This window comes from Chiloscyllium plagiosum, unplaced genomic scaffold, assembly GCF_037043375.1.
Source record: "Chiloscyllium plagiosum isolate Xiang-an unplaced genomic scaffold, Cpla_swu_hap1 HiC_scaffold_21, whole genome shotgun sequence".
Taxonomy (NCBI): Eukaryota; Metazoa; Chordata; class Chondrichthyes; order Orectolobiformes; family Hemiscylliidae; genus Chiloscyllium; species Chiloscyllium plagiosum.
Genome location: NW_028270159.1, coordinates 46,757,944 through 46,784,589, shown reverse-complemented (window position 1 = coordinate 46,784,589; position 26,646 = coordinate 46,757,944). Strand labels below are relative to the sequence as shown.

The following is a 26,646-nucleotide window of genomic DNA, read 5'->3' as shown; positions in this document are numbered from 1 at the left end:
TGTTAGGTAGGTGCATTAGTCAGAGGCGGATGGGTGACTCTTCGGAGGATCAGTGTGGACTTGTTGAGCCGAAGGGCCTGTTTCCGCACAGGAGGGAATCTAATCTACAAGGCACAAGTCAGGAGTGTGATGGAATACTCTTCACTTGCCTGGATGGATGTAACTGCAACTACTCAAGAAACTTGACACCGTCCAGGACAAAGCAGCCACACTCACAAACATCCACTTCCTTTGCCCCCGTTGCTTAGTGGCAGCAATATGTACTGTCTACAAAATGCATTCAATTCACTAACGACCCTTAGACAGCACCTCGCAACCCCATAGCCACTTTCATCTCGAAAGACAAAGACAGCAGATACATGGGAACACTGCCACCAGAGGTTCCCCTCCAAGTCACTTACCGTTCTGACTTGGAAATATGTTCTTGTTCCTTCACTGTCACTTGTTCAGTATCCTGGAGTTTCCCCTCTAATGGTATTGTGGTTCAACCAACAGCAGGTGGACCTCAAGAAGACAGCTCACCACCACCTTCTCCTGGGCAACTAGGGACAGGCAATAAATGCTGGCCAGCCAGCAACACCCACATCCCACAAATGAATAAGAAAAAAGCTTTGTTTATCTTTTTACCAATTTATTTTGTGTAATTTTAGAAGTTATGGAAAAATAAAATGCTGTATGCTGTTCTAAGTTCTTATTGAGAAGACACATTACAAATGAGCACCTTCAAATCAAGCAGCTACGGTCTGCTCCAATTTCTGTATTTCAAGTTGAAATACATTTTACAAGCAGTATTGATTTATGAATGTTTAATTTATGAATGCTTGCATTTACAAGTGCAATACCATACATGGTTGTAATTTTCAAGGCGTGACATATGATAATTTCCAGTACTTACAAATGGCTACTTTGTACTCCGACTGGTGATCAAATTGACTTGCAAGTGGATTCCAGAATGTAATCTGTTTGCAAGTTTGGAGACAACCTGTATTGTCATCATATAAATATTTACAGTCCTTCACAAACAGAATACATTATGATAGTGACATGGTCTTTCATTTCGCTCTCATTATGTTGGTCAAATTGTTGGTGGACTGCCTGTCATTCTAGGTGTATTTATTGCATTTTTGTAGATGCAGCAAACCAGGAACATATGGTTATTTGACTTCCTTTATTAAATTAAAATATTACATTGCAGTCAATCCAACATGGGCGCATGTGGTATTGGAGCTCTGAAATAGATTAGTTAAGCACGAACCCATGCTGTGTCTGCCTAATGGGACAATTTCTATCTAGATGCCTTGCTATTTCTTCCTTGATAATTGCCTCAAACATTTTCCCCACTATAGAAGTTAAACTAACTAGCCTATAATTCCCCATCTTTTATCCACATCATTTTTTAAACAGTGGCGTCCACACTTTGGGAACTTGACACTCTCCACCTCAACTCTGTTAGCTCTGAAATACTTTGCAACGATGCACAGTAACCCATACAGTGGTTGGTTCCCTCTTCAAAATCTCACAGCTTTGTGCCCTGTTACCCAAGAAGCCTTGGTCATAAACAGTGCTTCTCCAGTTACCCCAAACTTTGTAAAGAACCTGATGGTCCTGGATGGGATAAGGAACCCTGCAGCACAGGTAATCTTCCACCTGCAGATCCCAGTTAATGTGAATGCAACTAAATCCTGGACATTCAACACAGTCCCACCTCCTGTCGTTGCGTGCTGTGCATTGCACATCAGGGATTTCACTTTACCAAGATGGACATTCTTCACACTCAACCGTAGATGTTCTCTAACTTGATGCCATGGAATGTGACGGGGAACTGCCACAAGCCAGTTTAATGCTGCCTTCACCTCATGTTCACACTTTGCAATCACTGAGAAATGATCCACAGTACGCCTGTTCTTTTTCCACTCTGTGTCTCTCAAGAACAGAATAGGACCAAACATTAATCGGTTCAGTTGCTCTTGGGGAAAATGAACTCACGTTGCCTGCAGAATACAGTTAGCTGCTCAGCATGATGAGCCTGTCAAAGCATTAGTAGTTTCTAACGTGTCCAGGCTCGAGCATCAAAGTAACTCAGTCTGGAGTGTGAAATCTTGTAGTCCAGCAAGAGGTCCTTCAAACTTTTAAATTATTCCCTTAATCTTCACTGCTGAAAGGAGAGTAATCCCAGCTTTTTTTGTTTCTCCTACTCACCTCTGGCCTCAATCATCAGTGATTGAAGAGAACCGCACCCCAGCTCTGTCATTGTGGTTTATGTTGATGTGAACATTGGCATCTTTTATAAGTGGAATGTGAGCCAGTCTGCACACTGTCCCTATCATTGGTTGTTCTCCTCAAACACTATCAGTCACAAGGGGATGCAGTTGGAGAGGTTGGAAATGTGGTCACTTCTTGCAGAGCTGGACGCTGCTCACTCACTCAGGTGGCCGGTTTCCTGAAGTCCTGCGTCCAAGGTCATGAGGTTTTGCTCACTTATCTATCTTTTCTTTTCAGCTGATATCGCCCGGTCTTTGGGTGCAAAGGTCGTGATAGCAATCGATGTTGGCAGCCAGGATGAAACCGATCTGACAAATTATGGAGACTCCCTTTCTGGCTGGTGGTTACTATGGAAACGTTTTAATCCTTGGGCAGCAAAAGTGAAGGTAAAGAATAAAAATCCCTGTAGGACCCTTGCGAGGACCCTACCCGAAGGGGTGGCTGGTGCCTTGTAACTGCAATGACAAGCAGAATAAAACTAGCACTGTCATCGGCAGTGCAAACACTGATGTTTATTGAGCAACTTTAATCTATTAAAAGGCTTGATGCTCTTCATTACAGCATTATTAAGCAAAGTTTGAGACCAAGCCATATCAGGTATGATTGGGTCAGCTGGCCAGAAGGTAGGATTTAAGAGAGGTTTTGGGGGAGTTGAGGCTTAACACAACTATTGACAGTGGAGTGACTAAAACCAAGGATGTTCGGGCCAGGATTAGAAGAGCAGAGATATGGAACTGTTGACTTTTAGACAGGTAAGGAAAGGCAATGCAATGAAAGACTTTGAAAACAAGGATGAGAATTTTTAAAGTAGGGCATTCAATAACAGGGATCCAATGTAAGCTAGGAAGCAAAGTGCCAATGAGAGAATGAATGGCCATGGTGCGTGTAAGGACACTGGCAGCGTTTTGGAAGATCTCACGTTTATAACGTATGAGAGGCTGTCTAGGAGGGCACTGAAATAACCAAGTCTAGAGTTAACGAAAGCAAGGACAAGAGTTTCAGCTGTAAACATAATTCTGCAGAGCTGTGACGTCTCCACCCTGCTGTGTTTGTTCACTTTAATGCAGTGATATAATCAGTAGCCTTTCATTTTTAACACAGTCCTGAAGGCAGCCTTCCCTGTTGTTGAAGAATGCAGTGATAACGCAGCACAGGCACAAGAGAAGAGAATGTGGCTTGCCTGATTCAACAGAGCGCAAACATATCCAATTGAATTTGTGATTGCTAAATCTAGCCTTTAAAAACTAAAAGATAATCTCATCTGAGCCCTACTGTAACATGTTACAGATTAAAACCTCTTCCATAGAGGTATAGCCCTGGAAAAGAACATTTTTTCCAACCAATCAAGTTGGTTCACTCACCATATGAGTCAATCAATCTGATCAGATTTACCCACCCGGTTTCCATAATATTCAACCCCTTTTCTTTCATCCATCTAGCTGATCAAATCTTGAACGTTGGCAGAGTTTATAGTTTAGGAGATCTGCTCTGGACTGGAGAAGTGGGAGGGGCAGGATCTGGTGGCTATACCAACAAAAATAGGTGGAGTTAAGAAAGAGACTCTGCTGAGGAGTTTTTGCGATGCTAGGTATTCAGTGAGAAAGCAGAACCACAAAAGTGATAATCTCTGGTTTATGGCACAAGTCAAATCAGACTATTAGTGAATGCATGGTGGTAGTAATGGAAAAAAGTGCTTTGTGGATCATTGAGATGGTCTACAGTTGTACAGTGCTGGGACTGGCGTTCCAGTGAGACGGGGAGCCAGCGTAGGCCATGAAGCATGATTGTAATGGGTGCTTGTGACTAGGTTTGAGCCGAGGTAATTACTGCAGAATGTTGGACGAGCTCAAGTTTATGAAGAGTGGAAAGCTCACCAAGAGTGTATTGGAATTCCGGTATGTGAAGGTATTGGAGCTCGAGGGTTTCAGTTGAGCAAGGGAGGAAATGGCAAATATCATAGAGGTATATGTTGATGAATTTTGTGATGATGAGAATGAAAGTTATAGCGTTCAGTTTGGGGTCAAATTTGGTGCAGCAATTGCAATCAGTTTGTGCACCCTGCAGAGAGGTGAATAGAATTGGTATTGGGGACTGAGGGTTTGCTCTTCCAATCTTCAATTTGATGAAATTTCTGCTCACCCACTGCTGAATGTCAGACAAGCAGTACGGTATACCAGTAGAGAGGCAAAGTGGTTCTCCACAGGGAGAATTCTTCCCTGCCATCATTGATTGAATCTTGTATTGGTTGTTAATGCCCCCTCACTGAGTGGAAGGAGTCTGCTATCTACGTCAGAAGTTGGCAGCCTGGTTGAAACAGAAAATGTCAGAGCAGTCAGCATCTGTGAAGAGGGAATCTGACCAGCTGGAGTATTGCTTGTGTTTGCTGTTGTTGTTTCTTTCAACATCCTGTTATAAAAACTACAGTCATATGTAGCCTCAGTTAGGAGAATCATCTGCTCTCACTTCACTCAGCTTCTCTCATTCAGGGACATTTGTCATTTGTTATTCTGTCCTGATTACAGGTGTTGGGCATGGCAGAAATCCAAACTCGCCTTGCTTATGTTTGCTGTGTGCGGCAGCTGGAGGTGGTGAAGAACAGTGACTATTGCGAGTACATTCGACCTCCGATCGACCGCTATGAAACCCTGGAGTTTGGCAAATTTGATGAAATTGCAGTAAGTGGAGCGTTACTCTGAGCTATTGTAGGAATCTTTGGTTGAGGTTCGAGAACGCGAACAGGCCTGTCATTCTTTGCAGCTGATCATTATCCATCCATTAAAAGACCTGCATGTGATTAAAGAACCACGCATCAAAAACTCGAAACCTAATTGGTCTTGTCGTCACTGCTCTATCTGTTACAGATGTATTTGTTCATGATAGCATTGAGAGGAGTTCCTCACCCAGTGTACTTGTGGAACTAAACACCAAATCCTTCATTTGGTTGCATTGCACTTCTAAGATAGATTCGTAACATTTACTCGCAGTACCATGAGACTGAGTGGTTAGGGTTAGTTTTGAAATCAGTATAATTGTACTCCGATGAGAATCTTTAACCTGATGACCTGACATATTCTTCACTCTACCATTACCATCGAGCCAAGTAACCAACTCTAGTTCAGTGAAAGCTGTGGAAGAGCATGCTAGGAACAGCACCAGGTATACCTGAAACTGAGTTGCTATCATGGTGACACTACAATGCAGGACTAACATACATGCTGGACAACAGATGCAGTGTCTCTACTTCATGAGTGCACAAGTTAGGACTAAACTGTTTGTTTCTAGTTGATGATCTTTGCAAAGTAGATAATCCTCATCATTGAGCACTTTTGTGTATGAATCCATCTGCACTGTTCTCACCACAGGGGAGGTTTGTTGCTACCATCCTCTCTTTTTAGGGTAAAGATCTACAGGGCTCTAGCTTGATAAAGGAAAAATCACGAGGTAGTCTTTTTTTTTGACCACTCTCAGGATGTGGATATTGCTGGCCAGCATTTATAGCCCATTCCTACTTGCCCTTGAGAGAACGATGGTGAGCTGTCTTCTTTAACGACTGGACTCCCATATGCTGTAGGTGGACCCACAATGTTAGGTAGATAGGTTCCAGGACCTTGACCCTGCAACACTCATGGAAAAAGTTCTCATTCTAAAAAAGAGGCTGGGACTATTATGACCCAATCCCACCGAAGTACAAGTTGTGTGGATACTCGGAGAAGGGCCTCAGTGGGAGCTATTGATCTTTCAGGTTCCCCACAAGCCTGGATGACCTCATTGTCGTTGCCGCATAAGGCACTTCTCCATATTAACCCTTTCAGAGCCTTACACCCAAATAAAACATCTCCTCTAGAGCTTTTCTTCATTTTAAACCTTTCACCTTTTCCATATATAATTAAATTTACCTCTACTCCATCTCTACCTTATTCCTACTCAAGTTTCAGACTTCACAAATTCAGGTGATCTGGCAATTCCACTATTCTGCCAGAGATTGGCAAATGGCAATGGCTGTATGCTGTTACTGAGGATTCTTTCTGGGAAGATAAGGAGTTTGATTATTCTGCTTCATCTTATCTCTTCCACATCCCTGTAGCTTCAAAGATCAATCTTAAATTGACTGTAGATATTTGTTTGCCAAGTCATGTAGCACTGTGAGTTACATGAGTACTGATTCATTCGTTAGCTCACGTAGAGTGGACTGGTCATTGGAGAAAGTGAGGATTGCAGATGCTGGAGGTCAGAGTTGAAAAGTGCAGTGCTGAAAAAGCGCAGCAGGTCAGGCAGCATCCGAGGAGCAGGAGAATCAACGTTTTGGGCATAAGCCCTTCATCAGGAAACTCACCTTGAAGAACTTCTCCTCCTCCCTCCTTTCCTGTGGACTGGTCATTGGCTAACTCATTGCTTGTGCTTCCTTGCAAATCTTGCTGATTCCTATAGTCTGATCTCTCTTTATGTTCATTGCAATGAAAAATATATTTGTCAATCCAGTATAGTCACAAATTCCTATCAAGCTTACAAATTTCTTATTTCAAACAAAGCTAAGCTCAATGGACTCTGTCTTCTGTTTGGATTCTTCCAAGAGTCTCGGGAGCCCTATAAGATATTCTGCTGATGTCCTTCTTATTAGTTTTTCCATGATTGGCAGTTCCTTGACCTGTTGTTCTTTGTGACTATATATTGCTGGTACGTTGTTTCTTGATCAGGACAAGATCCACGCTTGAGCTGATAGCTGTATTAAGTAAATTTGTAATCTGCATTTCAGTAGAGTCTAACCATCTCCCCTTGACATTTAGTGGCATTACCAGTTTGAAGGCTACATCATTGAACATTCTGGAAATAGTTATTGACCAGAAATTTGACATATACACTGTGACTGCAAGAGCAGGTTAGAGACTGCGAATTCTGTGACTCATAACTCACCTCCTGAGTTCATAGAAACAGGCTACCATCTGCAAATTGCAAGTCAGGATAATTATGCTCCATTTGACTGAAGTATCGGAGTTGGGAGGACATGTTGCAACTGTACAGGACATTGGTTCGAGCACGTTTGGAATACTGCATTCAATTCTGATCTTGCTGCCACATGAAAGATGCTGTTAAGTTTGAAAGGGTGTAGAAAAGATTTATAAGGAGGTTGCCAGGCTTGGAGGCCTTGAGCTATAGGGAGAGGTTAAACAGGCTGCGGCTGTTTTCCCTGGAGTGTCAGAGGCTGAGGGGTGACCTTATAGAGGTTTATAAAATCATGAGGGACATGCAAAGGGTAAATAGCCAAGTTCTTTTCCCCAGGGTAGGGGAATCCAGAGCTAGAGAGCACAGGTTTAAGGTGAGAGGGGAAAGATTTAAAAGGGACCTAAGGGGCAACTTTTTCACACAGAGGGTGGTGTGTGTATGGAATGAACTGCCAGAGGAAGTGGTGGAGGTTGGTACAATTACAACATTGAAAAGGAATCTAGATGGGTACAGGAATAGGAAGGGCTTAGAGGGATATGGGCCAAAAGCTGGCAAATGGGACTAGATTAATTTAGGATATCTGGTTGGCATGGATGGGTTGGATTGATGGGTCTGTTCCCTTATTGTTTGTCTCTATAAATGCAGCTCTAACAACTCTTGAGATGCAACATCATTGAAGGCATAGCAGACTGTTTGATGATTACCCCGAGTTTAACATAAATTCTTTGCTTTTCAATCTGTTCTTCTAACGTGCATTGCAATTGAGTGAGAAACCCATTGCCATTCAGAGCACAGAAGATGGCCATTTGGCCCATTGAGTCCATGCTGTGTCTCTGTGGAGCAAAGTAGTATGTTTTATTCTTTCGCTGCCTCCTTTCCTAGCCATGCAAGTTTGTTCCAATGCAAGTCCCTGTTGAAAGCCATTGAAGTCCCTGCTTTCATCATCCATGTGGGCAACGAGTTCCAGTTCATTATCACACATTGTAGGGGGAGAAACATATTCTTCCTCAAATTCTAGCATTCTTTTGTCCTAGTGCCATCAGCAATTGGGAACAGTATTGTTTTTTCACTTCTGTGTTATCTAAGCCACTTATAATTTTATTCATTTCATTCAAATCTTTCCATGATCTCCTTTGTCCTATGGAGAACAATCCGAGCTTCTCCAATCTAACCTTATAATTAAAATTCCAGATCTCTGGAATCATTCTAGTAAATCATTTGTCCACCATCCTGAGGACCCTCGCACTTTCCAAAAGTGATCAGAACTGGATGCAATCCTCTAATTGTGGCACGCAGAGAGCTTGATAAAAGTTCGACATAATTTCCTGCTTTTGTTACTTGTAGTTCAAGAACTGGCCCAGACCTCATTGCTGTACTGAGTCAAAGATCAAAGACTTTCATATGAGAAATTATCCTAAGGCCCTGTTTTGCCTCACAGGTGGTCAGAGGTGATTCCATTGAAGTATTTTAAATAACTTGTCCAGTTCTGATTTCCCTGTTAAAGACAGGATATTATTAAGCTGGAGAGTGTTCCAAAGAGGTTTACGAGGATGTTGCCAGGAATGGAGGGTTTGAGTAATATGGATAGACTGGGATTTCTTTCACTGGAGTGGAGGAGATTGAGGGGTATACAAAATCATGAGGTACGTAGACAAAGTGAATCACAGTTATGTTGTCCCAAGAGTGGGAGATTTCAAGACTAGTGGTCATATTTTTAAGGTGAGAGGAGAAAGATTTTAAGAAAGAGTTAAGGGGCAACTTTTTTTTTTACATAGTATGGTTCATGTGTGGAGTGGACTTCCAAAGGAAGTGGTGGCTGCAGATACAGTTACAACATTTAAAAGACATTTGGATAAGTACATGAATAAGAAATATTTGGAGGGATATGGGATAAATTCAGGCAGGTGGGACTAGTTTAGTTTGGAACATGGCAGGCATGGACCTTGGACGGAAGTGTCCTTCTCCATGCAGTATGACTCAATAAAAGACAGAAGCGCTCTCTGGTACCTTAGCCAATAATTATCCCTTAATCAACAGGCACATTTTCTAGTCATTGGCACATTACTGTTTGAGGTAGCTTGTGGTGCACAATTTAGCTGCGACATTCCTATCCTGTTATTGCAGTGACTGCACTTAAATATTACAACAAAGATTCTAAATCATTTGAGATGTCCTAAGGTTACAAAAGAAACTAAAGAAATGCAGATCTTTCTATAAGTGCTCACTACTGCTTTAGAGATGACCTTTTACTTGTGATTCAAATGCAGGAAGTGGGCTATCAGCATGGGAAGACACTGTTTGAGCTGTGGAGCAGGAGTGGAGTTATCGACAATATTCTGAAAGACAGATCGGTAGATAATGTCACCAAGGCACGGCCCTCTGATGTAAGTTCGACGTTCAGTAGTACTGGAGAGTGGAATAGTATCTGTCATACAATCTGAACTCTGAATAATTGTAGCAAGTCAATGCTTGTCGATGCGACCGATGCCCAGAATGTTATTAATTTGCTTAGAATGTTTACTGACTTTTCAAAGCCATTTTTGGTTTTGGACAGAGTATTCGTTTGCAGAAATTGATATACACTGAATATTCAGGAAACTGTTGATGTCCTGAGTAATATGTGTGATGTATTCTGCTGCTGTCATGCTGTGCTATCTTTACCAGGAACACTGAGTACATTGCGTGCTAAGCCCTTCCCTTGCTTTCATTTATCCAGCATTCCCCACTTTCCTGTAATATCCTCAGGAGAATCTCTCAGTCCTCTCTCTGGGCCACAGTTATACCTCTTTATGCCTTTTCGCATCAATAAATATTAACTTTTTAAAAGTTATATATATTTTTCAGAAAATTTTCAGAATGTACCACATTCCAAACATAGTGTCAATGTTGCTTGATTTATCTCATCATTGCTCCTTCTCATTAGAAGCTTTGTGATGCTGTCTCATTGACTTAGTTTCCCAATGTCAAATCAAGAGAGTGTCATTCAGGGGGTTGTGTTATTCAAGGGAGGCTCAGTCAATGTTCAAAATGTGGTGTTAAAGCTTTTTCTGATACTGTTTCTTTAATTGTGGGATGTATGAAAATGCACAAGTCACCCATTCATGGTATTTCTTAGTTACAGCCTTAGGGGAAAGAGAGAGAGAGAGTTGAGATAAACAGATTTGTTCAGTTTGCATTGGATTGGCAAATCCTTTCTTTGAATTTGAGAGGCAGGGCAGTTCAGGTGATCGTATTTTACTGGGATTAAGCAAAAGTGCTATTCTGTTATGGGCAATGTGAAAATCCCTTGAAAAGAGACTGAAATCTCAGAGAAACACATTTTGGTTCAGGAAATGTGTACATCTAGTGACAATTTTGTTTCTAGAGTATTAGTCCTGATCTTAAAATTGTGTTTTAAAAAAAACTATTCCCCCTCCTCCAAGAGTTAGTTGGAACTGTTTTATTTTTTCTTCAGTGCTTGTTTAACTTATTGTAAATAAATTTGTTTCTAATTTAAACTTAAAACTAGGTCTTCTGTATTACTTTGTCCAATTAAAATGCCAGGATGCCAGGACAAAACACAATGATGCCAGAGGCACATCCAGGAGCTAAATGGTGATACCACCTGCATTTGCACATAACCCAAAACTGATCAAAGGAAACACAGCCATTGGGACGGAGAGGTGGGACTAACCCCTGAGAATATTCTAAGAGGTTGGAAAGTCAGGAAAATCTTAACTTATGAGAAAAAGACTGTACGATCTTTCTTGCTAGATCAAGTTAATTGGGTCAAAAGGTACATAGACCTATATTCCCTTAGGTTGAGAAGAATGATATGTTGGTTGCAGGGCTGAGGGGTGACCTTATAGAGGTTTATAAAGTCATGAGAGGCACGGATAGAGTGAATAGCCAAGGTCGTTTTCCCAGGGTAGAGGAGTCCAAAACTCAAGGGTATAGGTTTGGGTGAGAGAGGAAAGGTTTAAAAAGGGCCTGAGGGATAACTTTTTCATGCAGAAGATGGTGCATGTATGGAACAAACCACTAGAGGAAGTGGTGGACGTGGGTACAATTACAATATTTAAAAAACATCTAGATGGGGACATGAAGAGGAAGCCTTTAGAAGGATTTGAGCCAAATACTGGCAAATAGAACTAGGTCGGATTGGGATTACTGGTTGGCACAGATGAATAAGATCAAAGGATCTGTTTATGTGCTGTATGACTGTATCTCAGTGAAAACTATAAAATTCTTAAAGAGGCTTGATATGGTTGATACTGGAAGCATGTCTCCCTTGGTTAGGGAGTCTAGTGTTAGGATTCACAGTTCTGGCCTCTTCGGACTGAGGTGAAGAGAAACGTTGCCTTTCAAATGATTGAATCCCTGAGACTGCTAATACCTAGTTATTGAGCATATTTAAAGCCGATTTATAGGTTTCTGAATGAGAATGGAATTGACAGGACGTAAGGATGATATAAGAAGGTGGAGCAGGTAAAAATGTTCAGCCATGATCTTATTGTTTGACAAATGTGCCATATTACTACATGTGATCCTATTTCTTAAATGATCTTCCTCATCCATATTTAACTTGTGATATTGCTTAGTATGATCAGCAACAGAGCTGGCCCACAGTTACTTGGTTTGTCTCTTTTTTTTGAACAGGACTCTTCCATTGACCCTACTGCAGTCTTTTGATACAGTTTCAGTTATGGAAAACTGTGTGTGTGTATTTTCGTAATGTGGAGTGTAATTGGCAAGGGACTGTTTTTGACTAACAAGTTTGGAAGGGACTTCTGCATCTTTTAAAAGTAACTTTTCCCACATTGTAATCGTTTTCCTTCCTTGCTGTTTGTTTAAGTAGTAGGTGGAGGTTACTGCAGACAGACTTGAGCCTGTGGACATATACAGAGGGAAACTTGCAACATGTAGCTGATTGGTTTCAGAGTGGTGACCAGTTAATGGCAGAGGCTTTTCACCTGCCAAGAGCTATGTGATTGGCTCCTTGGTAGCTGGACAAGTTATGGGAGTGATTAATAAAGTCAGAAACTTTCGACCTCTGGAAAGGGACTTGGTATCTTTTACTCTGCAGTAGAACATATCTAAAACTTGAAGAAAGCCAGTCTATTGCCCCTCACCAGTTGCTGTTAACTGTTGCTTGAGAGATTGAGGAGGACCACCTATCAGATCTTGTGGACAGGGACCATTGAGCTGCCTTCCCAGTTTTTCCTTCCACCCAGAGCAGAAAAATTATTTTGTCTGTCTGTGTGGATAGGGGGTTTTAGAAAGGGAGGATTAGAGGTTTATCTGGTCAAATTACGTGTCAGTCATTCACAGTGTTTACCTGTGGCCACAATCTTATTTATAATAAATCATAATTCATAAATGCAGAGGCATGGTCTGTGTTTTCTGTTAACCTGGATCTAAAATGACAGATAAGTTAGGAAATTTGTTTATTTTAACTAAACCTTTAACTTGTGTGATGATTCCTGGACTAGGCTTGATTTCCGGTGCACTACCCAAGACGACATGACTGTGTACGTGTATAAACCATGGCTTGTGGAACGCTACAAAACCCTCTGTATACACTGGTTTGTGGATATGTCTGTTGCTGTCCACTGTGCTTATTACAGATTGTTTAAGATCAAGTGTAAAATGAGAAAATGAGGACACTTTAGAGATCAACACATCATTGTTATTGCAATATTCCCACTATTAAAGTCAACAATTTCAGATTGGGAGTATTTTATGGAGTTAAGCCATTTCTCCTGACTCTGATCATAATTAATCAACAACTAGTTTCAGAATGTCATTACACAGGAGGTTTGTGCAGTAGCCAGACTTCGCACCAAGGCACAGTCTCTAATGAAAGCTGCTTTCTTGCTTTTCATCTTCCTTTCCTAGTGACCTTCCTACTCCTTTATTCAGTATTAACTTCCTAAAATACCTGAAAAGTGGTTCATTACTAGGTGGCATGTCGAGATATCACAGCCATTCCTTCTCATCTCCACCTCCATAATGTTTTACCTCCTAAATGTCCAATTCTTTTTTTGTTCCCATAAAGCTGTGATGGATGCAGTCTGCTTGTGTGTTCTGTCAGATTGTCTGTCAAGTTATTCTGGAGACAGTGACCATTGAACCTAGCGACCTTCCATCTCAGCTCTTGCCCTTGGAGATAGAGTTTTTACAGCTCCCTAGTTACTCAGAAGGTGATGAAATATCCCAGTGACTGACTGAGCACTCACATTGACTGTTGCTTGCTCATGCTGTCACTGTTTGAGCCATAAGAATTACTATCAGTTTGAAATGATTTAAAGAAAAAGAAAAATTTTAGTCTGACTGGCCTGAAAAAAACCTTCCTCAATGGCTTAACCATGGTTTATTTACATACAGCACGATCACAAAGACAGCTAGTTTATTGAACCAAATTGTCAGTGTTTAAAATGGTATGAGTAATTATGTGAGTAAACTAAAGACCTGCATTTAACCAGCACCTTGCAAGGTGTCAGCGCGTTCCAAGCACTCAGCAGCCAGTGAAGTATATTTAAAATGTAGTCACTGTCATGATGTTGGATTAGCATTTCAAATGTACACTGAAAGGCACAAGTAGGTCAAGCTACTGAATGATCATTCGCTACTGCAGTTTCTGGTGTTTGAGAGAACTAAGGGATGGGCTATTCTGATCACTGAATATAAGGTATAGATGTTGGGGACTTTGCTGAGTACTTTTGAAATCCAGAAATGTACAGGGTCACAGATAGGTCTTCAGATGGGATTTCCTTCTTATGATTGTAGTCACCTTTCTCTTCCCCTCACCTACTTTTATAAGTGGTGTAACTTGCCAAAGTGCCGGAGGGCCAAGGGCTGCACTCTCATTAAAGAGAGGGAACTGGTGGTGGGGTTAACCTGAAGGTCACCATGTTTCAGGCAAGGGGCAAGTTTCAGAAGCTGGGACCTTCATGGTGACCTTTATGAAAATAAATTGAACTGGCATTCGCTCTTTTGTTTTAATCCATAGGATTAGAGCATGGGCAGCACGGTGGCTCAGTGGTTAGCACTGCTGCTTCACAGCGCCAGGGACCCAGGTTTGATTCTAGTCTCCGGCCACTGCCTGTATGGAGTTTTTTTGCACATTCTCCCCGTGTCTGCATGGATTTCCTCCAGCTGCTCCAGTTCCCACCCACAGATGAGGTGAATTGGCCAAGTTAAATTGCCTGTCGTGTTCGGTGATGTGTTGGTTAGGTGCATTAGTCAGGGGAAATGTAGAGTAATAGGGTACAGGAATGGGTCTGGGTGGAATATTCTTTGGAGGGTCAGTGTGGACTTGTTGGGCCAACTGGCCTGTTTCCACACTGTAGGGAATATATGATTCTATGGCACGCTGTTTGATACAGAAACAAATAGCCAGAAAAGCACAGCAGGTCTGACAGCATCTGTGGAGAGAAATCCGAATTAATGTTTCAGATTGAGCAACCCTTCCTCAGAACTGATTGTGTTTGATGTCTTTTTATTGAGATTGGAGAGCTGAATGGGAATCAAGTGAAGTGATATATGGAGGTAGATTGGGCTCTTTTTAACCCCAATGTATCCAGTCGCTGGGGAGAAACCATTTCAATTGGATGCAGGGTTGGTAAGTGGAGGACCTTACTTTAAGGTACTTGACAAAAAAAAAGGGATATATAGAGATTTTTACACAGCCAGCTAAGATACAGAACCTACCAGATTCAATAGTAATTTCAAAGGTAATTAGATTAATAGTTGGAAATGAAAAATTTGCCAGGCTGTGTGATAAAAGTGGAACCAATTAGATAGACCTTTCAAAGAGCTGGGACCAGCACAATAGACCACCTTATGAGGCTGTGATTCTTTGGGAAGTGCAGAAAGCACAGTGCATTTACTCATGCATTCTCTACAGAGACATTGTACAGCAGCTGGATCATTGTGTGCTATTACACATCACTTATTAGGTGCTTTCAGCCTTGCACATGTCATAAGACGATGTCAAAGGAAAATAGGTCCTTCCCTTAATGAATAAAAAAAGTACATTTTTTTTCATAGAACATTACCGTGCAGTACAGGCTCTTCAGCCTTCGAGGTTGCGCTGACCTGTAAAACCAATCTGAAGCCCTTCTAACCTACTCTCTTCCATTCTCCTCCTCACGTCTATCCAATGACCATTTCAATGCCCTTAAAGTTGGCAAGTCTACTACTGTTGCAGACAGTGCATTCCACGCCCCCTACTACTCTCTGAGTAAAGAAACTGCCTCTGACATCTGTCCTATATCTATCACTCCTCAATTTAAAGCTATGTCCCCTCATGCAAGCCATCGCCATCCGAGGAAAAGGCGCTCACTGCCCACCCTATCTAACCTCCTGATTATCTTACATGTCTTAATTAAGTCACCTCTCAACCTTCTTCTCTCTAACGCAAACAGCCTCAAGTCCTTCAGCCTTTCCTTCTGAGACCTTCCCTCCATACCAGGCAGCATCCTAGTAAATCTCCTCTGAATCTTTTCCAAAGTTTCCACATCCTTCCTATATTGCAGTGACCAGAACTGAACGCAATACTCCAAGTGCAGTCGCATCAGAGTTTTGTACAACTGCAGCATGACCTCATGGCTCCGAAACTCAATCCTTCTACCAATAAAAGCTAACGCACACCGTATGCCTTCCAAACAACTCTTATCAACCTAGGTGGCAACTTTCAAGGATCTATGTACCTGAACATCGAGGTGTCTCTGCTCATCTACACTATCAAGAATCTTACCATTAACCCAGTACTCTGCATTCTTGTTACTCCTTCCAAAGTAAATAACCTCATGCTTTTCTGCTTTAAACTCCTTTTGCCACCTCTCATCCCAGCCCTGTAGCTTATCTATGTCCCTCTGTAACCTACAACTTTCATCACTAACCACAACTCTACCGACCTTAGTGTCATCCACAAATTTACTAACCCATCCTTCTATGCCCTCATCCAGGTCATTTATAAAAATGACAAACAGCAGTGGACCCAAAACAGGTCATTGTGGTACCCTACTAGTAACTGAACTCCAGGATGAACATTTCTCATCAACCATCACCCTCTGTCTTCTTTCAGCTAGTCAATTTCTGATCCAAAACGCTAAGTCACCCTCAATCCCATGCCTGTGTATTTTGTGCAATAGCCTACCGTGGGGAACCTTATCAAATGCCTTACTGAAATCCATATACACCACATCAACCGTTTACCCTCATCCACCTGGTTGGTCTCCTTCTCAAATCAATAAGGTTTGTGAGGCATGACCTACCCTTCACAAAACTGTACTGACTGTCCCTAATCAACTTATTCCTTTCTCAATGATTATAAATCCTACCTCTTATCATCCTTTCCAACACTTTACCCACAACCGAAGTAAGGCTCACTGGTCTATAATTACCAGAGTTGTCTCTACTCCCCTTCTTGAACAAGGGGACAATGTTTGCTATCCTGCAGTCTTCTGGCACTATTCCTGTAGGCAATGGTGACATAAAGATCAAAGGCTTGGCAGTCTCCTCCCTGGCGTTCCACAGAATCCTAGGATAAATCCCATCTGGCCCAGAAGACTTATCTATTTTCACACTTTCCAGAATTGCTAACACCACCACCTCATGAACCTCAATCCCATCTAGTCTAGTAGCCTGTATCTGAGTATTCTGCTTGACAATCGTGTCTTTTTCTATTATGAATACTGAATAAAAGTAATCATTTAGCACTTCCCCTATCTTCTCTGACTCCACGCACAACTGTCCTTGATTGCCACTATTCTTACTCTCGTCAGTCTTTTATTCCTGATATACTGATAGAAAGTCTTGGGATTTTCGTTGGTCCAATCCGCCAGCAACTTCACATGTCCATTCCTGGCTCCTCTTAGCTCTCTCGGTCTTTCCTGGCTAACCTGTAACTCTCAAGTGCCCTAAAACTGAGCAATCACATCTCATCCTAACATAAGCTTCCTTCTTCCTCTTGACAAGAGATTTAACTGCCACGGCTCCCGCGCTCAACCACTTCCTTCCTGCCTGACAGGTACATAGTTATCAATGATCTGTGGACCTGTTCCATGAATGAGTTCCACATTTCAATTGTGCGCATCCCATACAGTTTCCTTCCCCATCCTTTTTATCCTAAACCTTGCCTCATCACATTGTAATTGCCTTTCCCCCAGCTAAAACTCTTGGCCTGCTGTCTCTACCTATCCCTTTCCCTAAACATGGAAGTAAACATCACCAAATTGCGGTCACTATCACCAAAGTGCTCACCTCCTTCCAAATGTAACTCCTGGCTGGGTTCATTACCCAGTACCAAATCCAATGTGGCCTCGCCCTTGTTCGCTTGTCTACACAATATGTCAGGAAACCCTCCTGCACACATTAGATGGGTCAGTTTTTGTCCAAAATACTTGAACTATAGTATTCCTAGTCAATATTTGGGAAGTTATGAAAGTAACCACCCCAACACACACAAACGAAGCTGCATCAGGACACTATTCAAAAGGGCCACAACACACTGCAGTACACCAGAACTGCAAAAAGAAGAAGAGGAACACCTATACAAGGTATTCGCCAAAAACGGATACCCGCGCAACTTCATCAACAGATGCCTAAGAGAAAGACCACGGAACGAGGACATACCACAACCAAAAGGACTAGCCACACTACCATACATCAGGAGCATCTCGGAACTGACAGCCAGACTACTGCGACCCCTAGGACTCATAACGGCACACAAACCAACAGCCACGCTCAGACAACAACTCACCAGAACGAAGGACCCGATACCCAACATGAGCAAGATGAATGTAGTGTACAAAATACCATGCAAGGACTGCACTAAATAGGACAAACAGGAAGACAGCTAACAATCCGCATACATGAACATCAACTAGCCACGAAACGACACGACCAGCTATCCTTAGTAGCCACACCCGCAGACAACAAGCAACATGAATTCGACTGGGACAACACTACTATCATAGGGCAAGCCAGACAGAGAACAGCCAGGGAATTCCTAGAGGCATGGCATTCATCCACAAACTCCATCAACAAACACATCGACTTGGACCCAATATACCAACCACTACAGCGGACAGCTGAAACTGACAACCGGAAGCGGCATGGACAGACCACTATAAACACCGGAGGAAACATCAAAGAAGCACTTCGCAGGAGGCTCCCAAGCACTGATGATGTCGCCTAGCCAGGGTACGAAACGTTTGCAACAAAAACTTCCAGCTCGGCGAACAGAACCACAGCAATTACCCTATTATTCTCGCTCCTATTGAGGATCATCTTTGCTATCCTTTCCTCTACATCTCTGGAACTGTTTGGAGGCCTATAGAAAACTCCCAACATGGTGACCTCTCCTTTCCTGTTTCTAACCTCAGCCCATACTACCTCAGTAGACAAACCCTCAAACGTCCTTTCTGCCACCGTAATACTGTCCTTGACTATCAATGCCCCCCCCCCCCCCCCCCCCACCAACTCTCAACCTCCTGTATACTCGAACTATAATTCAGGTTCCCATCCCCCGGCTGAATTAGTTTAAACCCTCCTGAAGAGCATTAGCAAGTGCCCTCCCAGGATATTGGTACCCCTCTGGTTCAGGTGAAGACCATCCTGTTTGTTGAGGTCCCACCTACCCCAGAAAGATTCCCAATTATCCAGGAATCCAAAACCCTCCCTCCTGCACCATCCCTATAGCCACATGTTCAACTCTTCTCTCTCGCTATTCCTCACCTCGCTAGTACATGGCACAGGCAACAAACCAGAGATAACAACTCTGTTTGATCTAGCTCTAAGCTTCCACCCTAGCTCCCTGAATTTCTGCCTTAAATCCCCATCTCCTTTCCTACCTATGTCATTGGTGCCTATGTGGACCACGACTTGGGGCTGCTCCCCCTCAGGGATCCTGAAAACATGATCAGAGACATCATGAACTCTGGCACGTGGGAGGGAACACACCAACGGTGAGTCTCTGTCGTTGCCACAGAACCTATCTGTCCCCCTAACTATCCAGTCTCTTTGCTACATTTTTATACTGCATGCCTGTCCACTGATGTAGAAATAGTATTCTGTTTGTACACATTTCTTGCCTGTTGTTATAGTTTCCTGTTGGGTGTTTTTTATGGCAGTTTCTCCTTGTTGGAACTTGCTGTGTATGAGCATGTAAACTGGGAATCTTGTATGTAAGCAGTTTTTTTTCTTTAATCATGTCATTGGAAGTAGTAACCATGATTCTGAAATCTCCCTCCTACTGTCACCATCCTATACTTAAACAAAGTTAAAAATCTCACAACACCAGGTTATAGTCCAACAGGTTTAATTGGAAGCACACTAGCTTTCGGAGCGACGCTCCATCATCAGGTGATAGTGGAGGGCTCGATCGTAACACAGAATTTATAGCAAAACTTTACAGTGTGATGTAACTGAAGTTATACATTGAAAAATTGATTGTCTGTTAAGCCTTTCATCTGTTAGAATACAGTGATAGTTTCACTTCTTTCATGTGTAAATCACAAAACTTTTTTTTAAAAGTTGCATTCTCGGGTTAGCTGTTAACAATGGTGATAGCTAAACAATATGTTGAAGGTGTTAGCCCCCTGTGTTCTCTGTCTATGCCATTCTAATCTAAAAAGTGAGATAACAGAGTTTTACATAAATTCATGCAGTTTTTGAGCAAAGTAGAATGTAACTCTGCAAGTACAAATTCACCCCACAAAATGTGTGTGTGTGTGTGTGTGTGTGTCTGGGGTGGGGGTTGAGAGTGTGAGAAAGTGTGTGTGTAGTGAGTGCAGAGTGTCTTAAGTCTGTGAGGGGGTGCATGTGAGAGTGTGTGTGTGTCTATAAGGGTGTGTGTGGGTGTCTGTGTGCACCTGTGTCCGTGTGTATGTGAGAGTGTGTATGTGAGAGTGTGTGTGTGTGTAGGAATATCTGGGTGTGTGTGTGTAGTGCAATGGTGATCACCTGTAATGTGACACATTTTGGTGCGGCCACATCTGGAATATTGTGTGCAGTTTTGGTCGCCATACTATAGGAAGGATGTGGAGGCACTGGAACGGGTGCAGAGGAAGTTTACCAGGATGTTGCCTGGTATGGTAGAAAGATCGTATGAGGAAAGGCTGAGGCACTTGGGGTTGTTTTCATTGGAGAAAAGAAGGTTTAGGGGTGACTTGATAGAGGTGTATAAGATGATTAGGGGTTTAGATAGGGTCGACAGTGAGAATCTTTTTCCACGTATGGAGTCAGCTATTACAAGGGGGCATAGCTTTAAATTAAGGGGGGGTAGGTATAGGACAGATGTTAGGGGTAGGTTCTTTACTCAGCGAGTCGTGAGTTCATGGAATGCCCTGCCAGTAGCAGTGGTGGACTCTCCCTCATTATGGGCATTTAAGCGGGCATTGGATAGGCATATGGAGGATAGTGGGCTAGTGTAGGTTAGGTGGGCTTGGATCGGCGCAACATCGAGGGCCGAAGGGCCTGTACTGCGCTGTATTCTTCTATGTTCTATGTGACATGAACCCAAGGTCCTGGTTGAGGCCCTCCCTATGGGTACTGAACTTAGCTATCAGCCTCTGCTCGACCACTTTTCTCTGCTGCCTGTCCCAAAGTCCACCTTGGAGGATGGTCACCCGAAGGTCCGAGGCCGAATGTCCTGGACTGCTGAAGTGTTCCCCAACTGGGAGGGAACCCTCCTGTCTGTTGATTGTTGTGCGGTGCCCATTCATCCGTTGTCATAGCCTTTGCTCGGTTTCCCCAATGTACCATGCCTCCAGGCATCCTTGCCTGCACCGTATAAGATAGACAACGTTGGCTGAGTCACATGAGTACCCGGCACGCTACACAGCTCTCATTATGCTCTTCCTATCTCCTGTTGATATGTTTTTGATCTCAGTTTTGTATCAACCTTTCCAGTAGTGAATTTAGATGTCTACATTTTCAATGTAATTTTCCTATGTCAACAGCCTTTGTTCATGGTGTAAATGTGGGATCTGTTCACCAGATGGCACTGAAGTTTTAACTGTTGTATTATTCAGCATTAGCCAATGGGTAGAGATTACTTCCGCTATCTTGCCATCACGAAATGTGATATTTCTCACATGTTCATACTTTTTTACATGTTGATTCCAATTGTCTTTAATTTTAATATTTTGTACTGTTCTCAATTTCTTCCTTTCCCAATTTTAAGCCAGTTATGGCCCACTACCCGGTGTCACGTTGTGCCCAACTTAATTGCTGTCTTGTCCTCAGCCTCTCTACTCCTTGGTTCATTCTTGGCCATTCGCTGACTGATTAGTCATAGTGTTTTCACAGAACAGAAAAAAGCCCTTTGATTTGATAAAAACTGAAAGAACTGTGGCTGCTATAAATCAGAAACAAAAACAGAAATTGCTGGAAAAGCTCAGCAGGTCTGGCAGCATCTGTGGACAGAAATCAGAGTTAACGTTTCAGGTCCAGTAACCCGTCCTCAGAGCCCAGTTGCAGGTCCAAAATACTTCAGAGACTTTGACAGTCTACAGCAGTTACCTCCAAGCACTGGATAAACATTATCAATGTTCTCTATGTAAAATGTTTCAGAGTTGTTGGCAGAATAGGTGGTGGAATGCCTGCATTCTCTCCCAGGCTAACATGGGGCACTAATCAGTTTCCATGATCGGGTCATGTGCTCATGTACCTGACGAGAGACTCCCAGAGCAACTAGTCTACTTCAAACATTTTCTTGTCAGACACTTTCACGAAGATGGAAGGCATTCTTTGAGGCCACCTTTGAAGCATCAGTGAAGGGATCCAACATTCGTACTAATTCACAGGAGTTCCTGGCCTGCGAGTGCCCAACGGGGAAGGAGTGCTTGCGAAGGCACTAAGGACTTTGATGGGATCTTGCGGAGGCCAACATTCGGCAGTGGAAGATATGCTCAGTTCCCTGGCAACTCCTCTCCCTGTTCCTTTGAACACCACCAGCCCCACAAGTGGTAGAGTGAATCAGGCATCGACGCATTTGGTCATCTCAGTGTGTGTAACAGGAGACATCCTCAACGCTGATTATGGAACATCTTGGTGTCTCTGTGTCATCTGCACCCTGGATAAAACACCTAAAATTCCTGCTCCTACATCCACTTGTACTCTACTTTGTATTTACTTCCACTTCTTATATTTACTATGCTTCACACTCGAATGTGAAGAGTAAAAGAGACAAATTGGACATTAATATTAGAACATTGACTTGGACAATAATACGGGACAAACTTGAACAACTTCCCAAAATGACCAACACACGAAGAGAAACATGGCTCCGGCTAACTAATAAGCAGTGCCATGGCTGATTTACTAGATAGCGTCTGCCACTGTCTGGGGTCTGGCCAAGCTCAACACAACCACTGAGACAATCCACAACAATGAAGAACAATTTCTCACCCTGTACTGCACCCCTCTAATGAGCCCACAAGTGTGTTGGGGAAATATCAACAGCGTGGTGAATAATGTATGAAGTTTATTTTGTCCATAATTTCTATTTTCGGGAAGATAAAACCACAAGTCATAGAAGTGGAAGTAAAGCCATTCGGCCCATCGAATCCACTCCGCCATTCAATCATGGCTGATGGGCATTTCAACGCCACTTACCCACACTCTCCCCTTAATTCCTTGTGAGATTAAGAATTTATCAATCTCTGCCTTGAAGACATTTAACGTCCCGGCCTGCACTGCACTCCATGGCAAAAAATTCCACAGGCCCACTACTCTCTGGCTGAAGAAATGTCTCCTCATTTCTGTTTTAAATTGACCCCCCTCTAATTCTAAGGCTGTGCCCACGGGTCCTAGTATCCCCACCTGACGGAAACAAATTCCCAGCGTCCATCCTTTCCAAGCCATGCATTATCTTGTACATTTCTGTTAGATCTCCCCTCAACCTTCTAAACACTAATGAATTCAATCCCAGGATCCTCAGCCGTTCATCGTATGTTAGGCCTACCATTCCAGGGATCATCCGTGTGAATCTCTGCTGGACACGCTCAAGTGCCAGTATGTCCTTCCTGAGATGTGGAGCCCAAAACTGGACACAGTATTCTAAATGGGACCTAACCAGAGCTTTATAAAGTCTCAGTAACACATTGTTGCTTTTACATTCCAACCCTCATGAGATAGATGACAACATTACGTTTGCCTTCTTAGTCATGGACTCAACCTGCAAGTCAACCTTTAGAGAATCCTGGACTAGCGCTCCCAGATCCCTTTGTACTTTGGCTTTAGGAATTTTCTCACCGTTTAGAAAATAGTCCATGCCTGTATTCTTTTTTCCAAAGTGCAAGACTTCGCATTTACACACTGAATTTCTCAGCCATTTCTTGGACCACTCTCCTAAACTATCTAAATCTTTTATTAAAAAAACGAAGATTGAAGAAAAGATGAAAAAAACAAAAACATTGTCTGCTCTGGGTTGGAGGTGCTAATTATTTAACATTGCCTAATTTATATAAAATCTGCTTCCTACCTCAGGGCTCATAAATAACTGTATAAAGAAAATTAGGAACGTGAGTAAGCTATTCACACCCTTGGGCCTATTCCATCATTCAATTAGACTCGAGCAGATCAGTGCTTTAACTTCATTTCTCTACCTTATCTCCATATCCCTTGATACTCTGAAACAGGCATCAATCTAATGATCTTTATCTCCAAACCTCCAATCTTCCTAGCACTTTAAACCTTCTCGGGGAGAGAGCCATCTTTTACAATTTTCCTATCTCCCAGATAAATGAGCATTGCTGTTGCCTGGCCAAGCTTTAACTTTAAGATTACGCCCTCGTTCTTGATTGTTGTAGCAGAGAACATAGTTATAGGAAAAGAAAGGGAATGCATTGAAGACAGTGAACAGCACGGACAACAATCTTGGAGAGATGTTTTAGTTGTAGATTCCTACCAGGTTAGAAGATAACAAATGAATAGCACCAAAAAGAATATAAGAAATGGGGAAAGACACATGCATACACAGGACAAGAGATAGAACGAGCTGTTACACATTTTGGTAGAGATCAGGAACTGGTTAATTATTTGTGACGGATAAAATAACTTGCCATAAAATCTTTTTGTGGTTTGAAGACATCATTATTGGCTGTGATAGGTCATCGGGGATCTTATTCCCACTTGAGAGCAGATGATGCCTCAGTTTAACATCACAACTAAAAGACTCTATACTTCATAGAATAGAATACAATCCCTACAGTGTGGAACCAGGCCAGTCGGCCTGACAAGTCCACACCGACCCTCTGAAGAGAAACCCACCCAGACCCATTCCCTCTACCCTAATATTCTACATTTATCCCTAACTAATGCACCTAACCTACGCATCCCTGAACACAATGGGCAATTTAGCATGGCCAATTCACCTGCACATCTTTGGATTGTGGGAGGACACTGGAGGACCCGGAGGTAACCCACACAGACACGGGGAGAATGTGCAAACTCCACACAGACAATTGTCCGAGGCTGGAATCGAACCTGGGTCCCTGGCGCTGTGAGGCAGCAGTGCTAACCACTGTGCCATCCCGTTGCCGGTGCAGCATTCCTTTAGTACCACACTGAATTACCAGCCTACATGTTGTGTAAATTCTCTTTATTTTGGGAGGCAGGAAATGGGGTTCTTCAACCTGCACCCTCTCTGATACTGAAGCAGGAGGTGCTTTATATTGAACCAAGCTAAGACAGAAGAAGAAACAATGTGAGAGATCAAAGACTCGTAAGATAGAGAGTCGCCAGAGGATAGCAGTATAGTGAAGTCTAGGTAGGCACAAAGCAATGGGTATAATTCAAAAAGTCAAGCAAGCTCTTGCAGCCTAGCGCTCTGGAAGAAAGCAGTTGGCCAGCATCAAGTGTGTAGATTACCTTCCGAACATAGGTGCAGTGTCCAATAGAGAGGTGAGATTCTCTTCCTCACACTTACAGAGACAAAGCAACACAATTTGGGCGCCTCGAAGTTAGGAAATCATGTGCCTCGGCTGAGGACTTCCATTCTGTCTGAGTTTTGTCACTTGCTACTTCAAATCTTTGGCATACTCCTGACAGACCGGCCTGTATGTGCATTTCACAGGTACACAGAAAGACTCTGGGACTGAGACCGACTGGATTGCTCTAAGGAGAGTGAGGGTGGTTTGGATGGACCAAATAGCTGACTCCTGGTGCCTGAAATAACTCTGATTGCGTCTGCATTGAAAGATTGAAGACCTTGAGGTGGCTTTTGCCACATTTAGTTTAACTGTCATCCAATGGTAGCAGACTTACCTTTTGAGTTAGAGGCTATGGGCTCTGACCCCCAGATACATGAACACAAAATCCAGATTGACGCTCCACTAAATCATGAGAGGGTGAGAAAGTGCTGCACTGTTGATGATGTGGTCCTTCCATTAAACCTTGTCTGCCCTCTTAAGTGGAGTTGTAGGTTGGAAGAAAATCAGTAGAGGTTTCCCCAGTGCCCTGACCAACATTAATCCTTCAGCCAACATTGCAAACATATATTCAATCACAGTTATTCCTGTGCAGAAAGAGGCCATTTGACCCATGTCTGCACTCTCCAGTGAACATTATGAATTCATGCTATTCCCCCTGCTTCCCCCCTCCCCACCCCACACCCGTGTACCTTGTTTCTATTCTAATAATCCACCTAATGCCCTCTTAAATGGCTCAATTCAACCTGCCCCAGCCATATTTCTGGGAACAAATGTGAAGACATTTTCTCTCATCTCATTTGCTCTGTTTGTAAATCACTTCAAATCTCTGCCATCTTGTACATGTTCCTTTTACAAACAGGAGCAGTTTCTCCATCTACTCTCGCCAAACCCCTCATGGTTTTCAAAACTTCTACCAAGTCCCCTCTGAGCCTTGTTTTCTCTAAGGAGAACAGTCACAGCCTGGAATCATTCTCATCAACCTCTTCTGCATTTTCTCCAATACATTCACATCTATCCTACAGTGTATGGAAGGAAGGTCTCACAAGGAAAGGCTGAGGGACTTGAGGGTGTTTTCGTTAGAAGAAGGTTGAGAGGTGACTTAATTGAGACGTAAGATAATCAGAGTGTCAGACAGGGTGGACAGTGAGAACCTTTTTCCTCAGATGGTGATGGCTAGCACAAGGGGACGTAGCTTTAAGCTGAGGAGGGATGGATATAGGACTGATGTCAGAAGTAGTTCCTTTACTCAGACAGTTGTAGGGGCATGGAACACGCTGTCTGCAACAGTAGGAGACTTGCCAACTTTAAGGGCATTTAAATGGTCATTGGATAGACATATGGATGAGAATGGAATAGTGTAGGTTCAATGGGCTTCAGATTGGTTCCACAGGTAGGCGCAACATCGAGGGCCGAAGGGCCTGTACTGTGCTATAATGTTCTATGTGGTGCCCAGATCTACACACATTACTCCAGCTGAGGTCTAACAAGAGTCTTGTCTAAGTTTAGTATCACGTCCTTG

General features: G+C 42.8%; 1 protein-coding gene across 4 annotated transcripts in view; it reads left to right on the top strand.

The window, feature by feature from the left end:
• The window catches only part of pnpla7b (patatin-like phospholipase domain containing 7b), a 354,731-nt gene that overhangs the window by 311,598 nt on the left and 16,487 nt on the right, over nucleotides 1–26,646 (top strand). For all 4 annotated transcript variants that reach the window (XM_043719901.2, XM_043719899.2, XM_043719900.2 and 1 more), the window contains 3 exons: nucleotides 2,500–2,648; nucleotides 4,785–4,937; nucleotides 9,471–9,587. In XM_043719901.2, coding sequence (XP_043575836.2) covers nucleotides 2,500–2,648; nucleotides 4,785–4,937; nucleotides 9,471–9,587 — 419 coding nt within the window. The remainder of the gene's footprint in view (nucleotides 1–2,499; nucleotides 2,649–4,784; nucleotides 4,938–9,470; nucleotides 9,588–26,646) is intronic.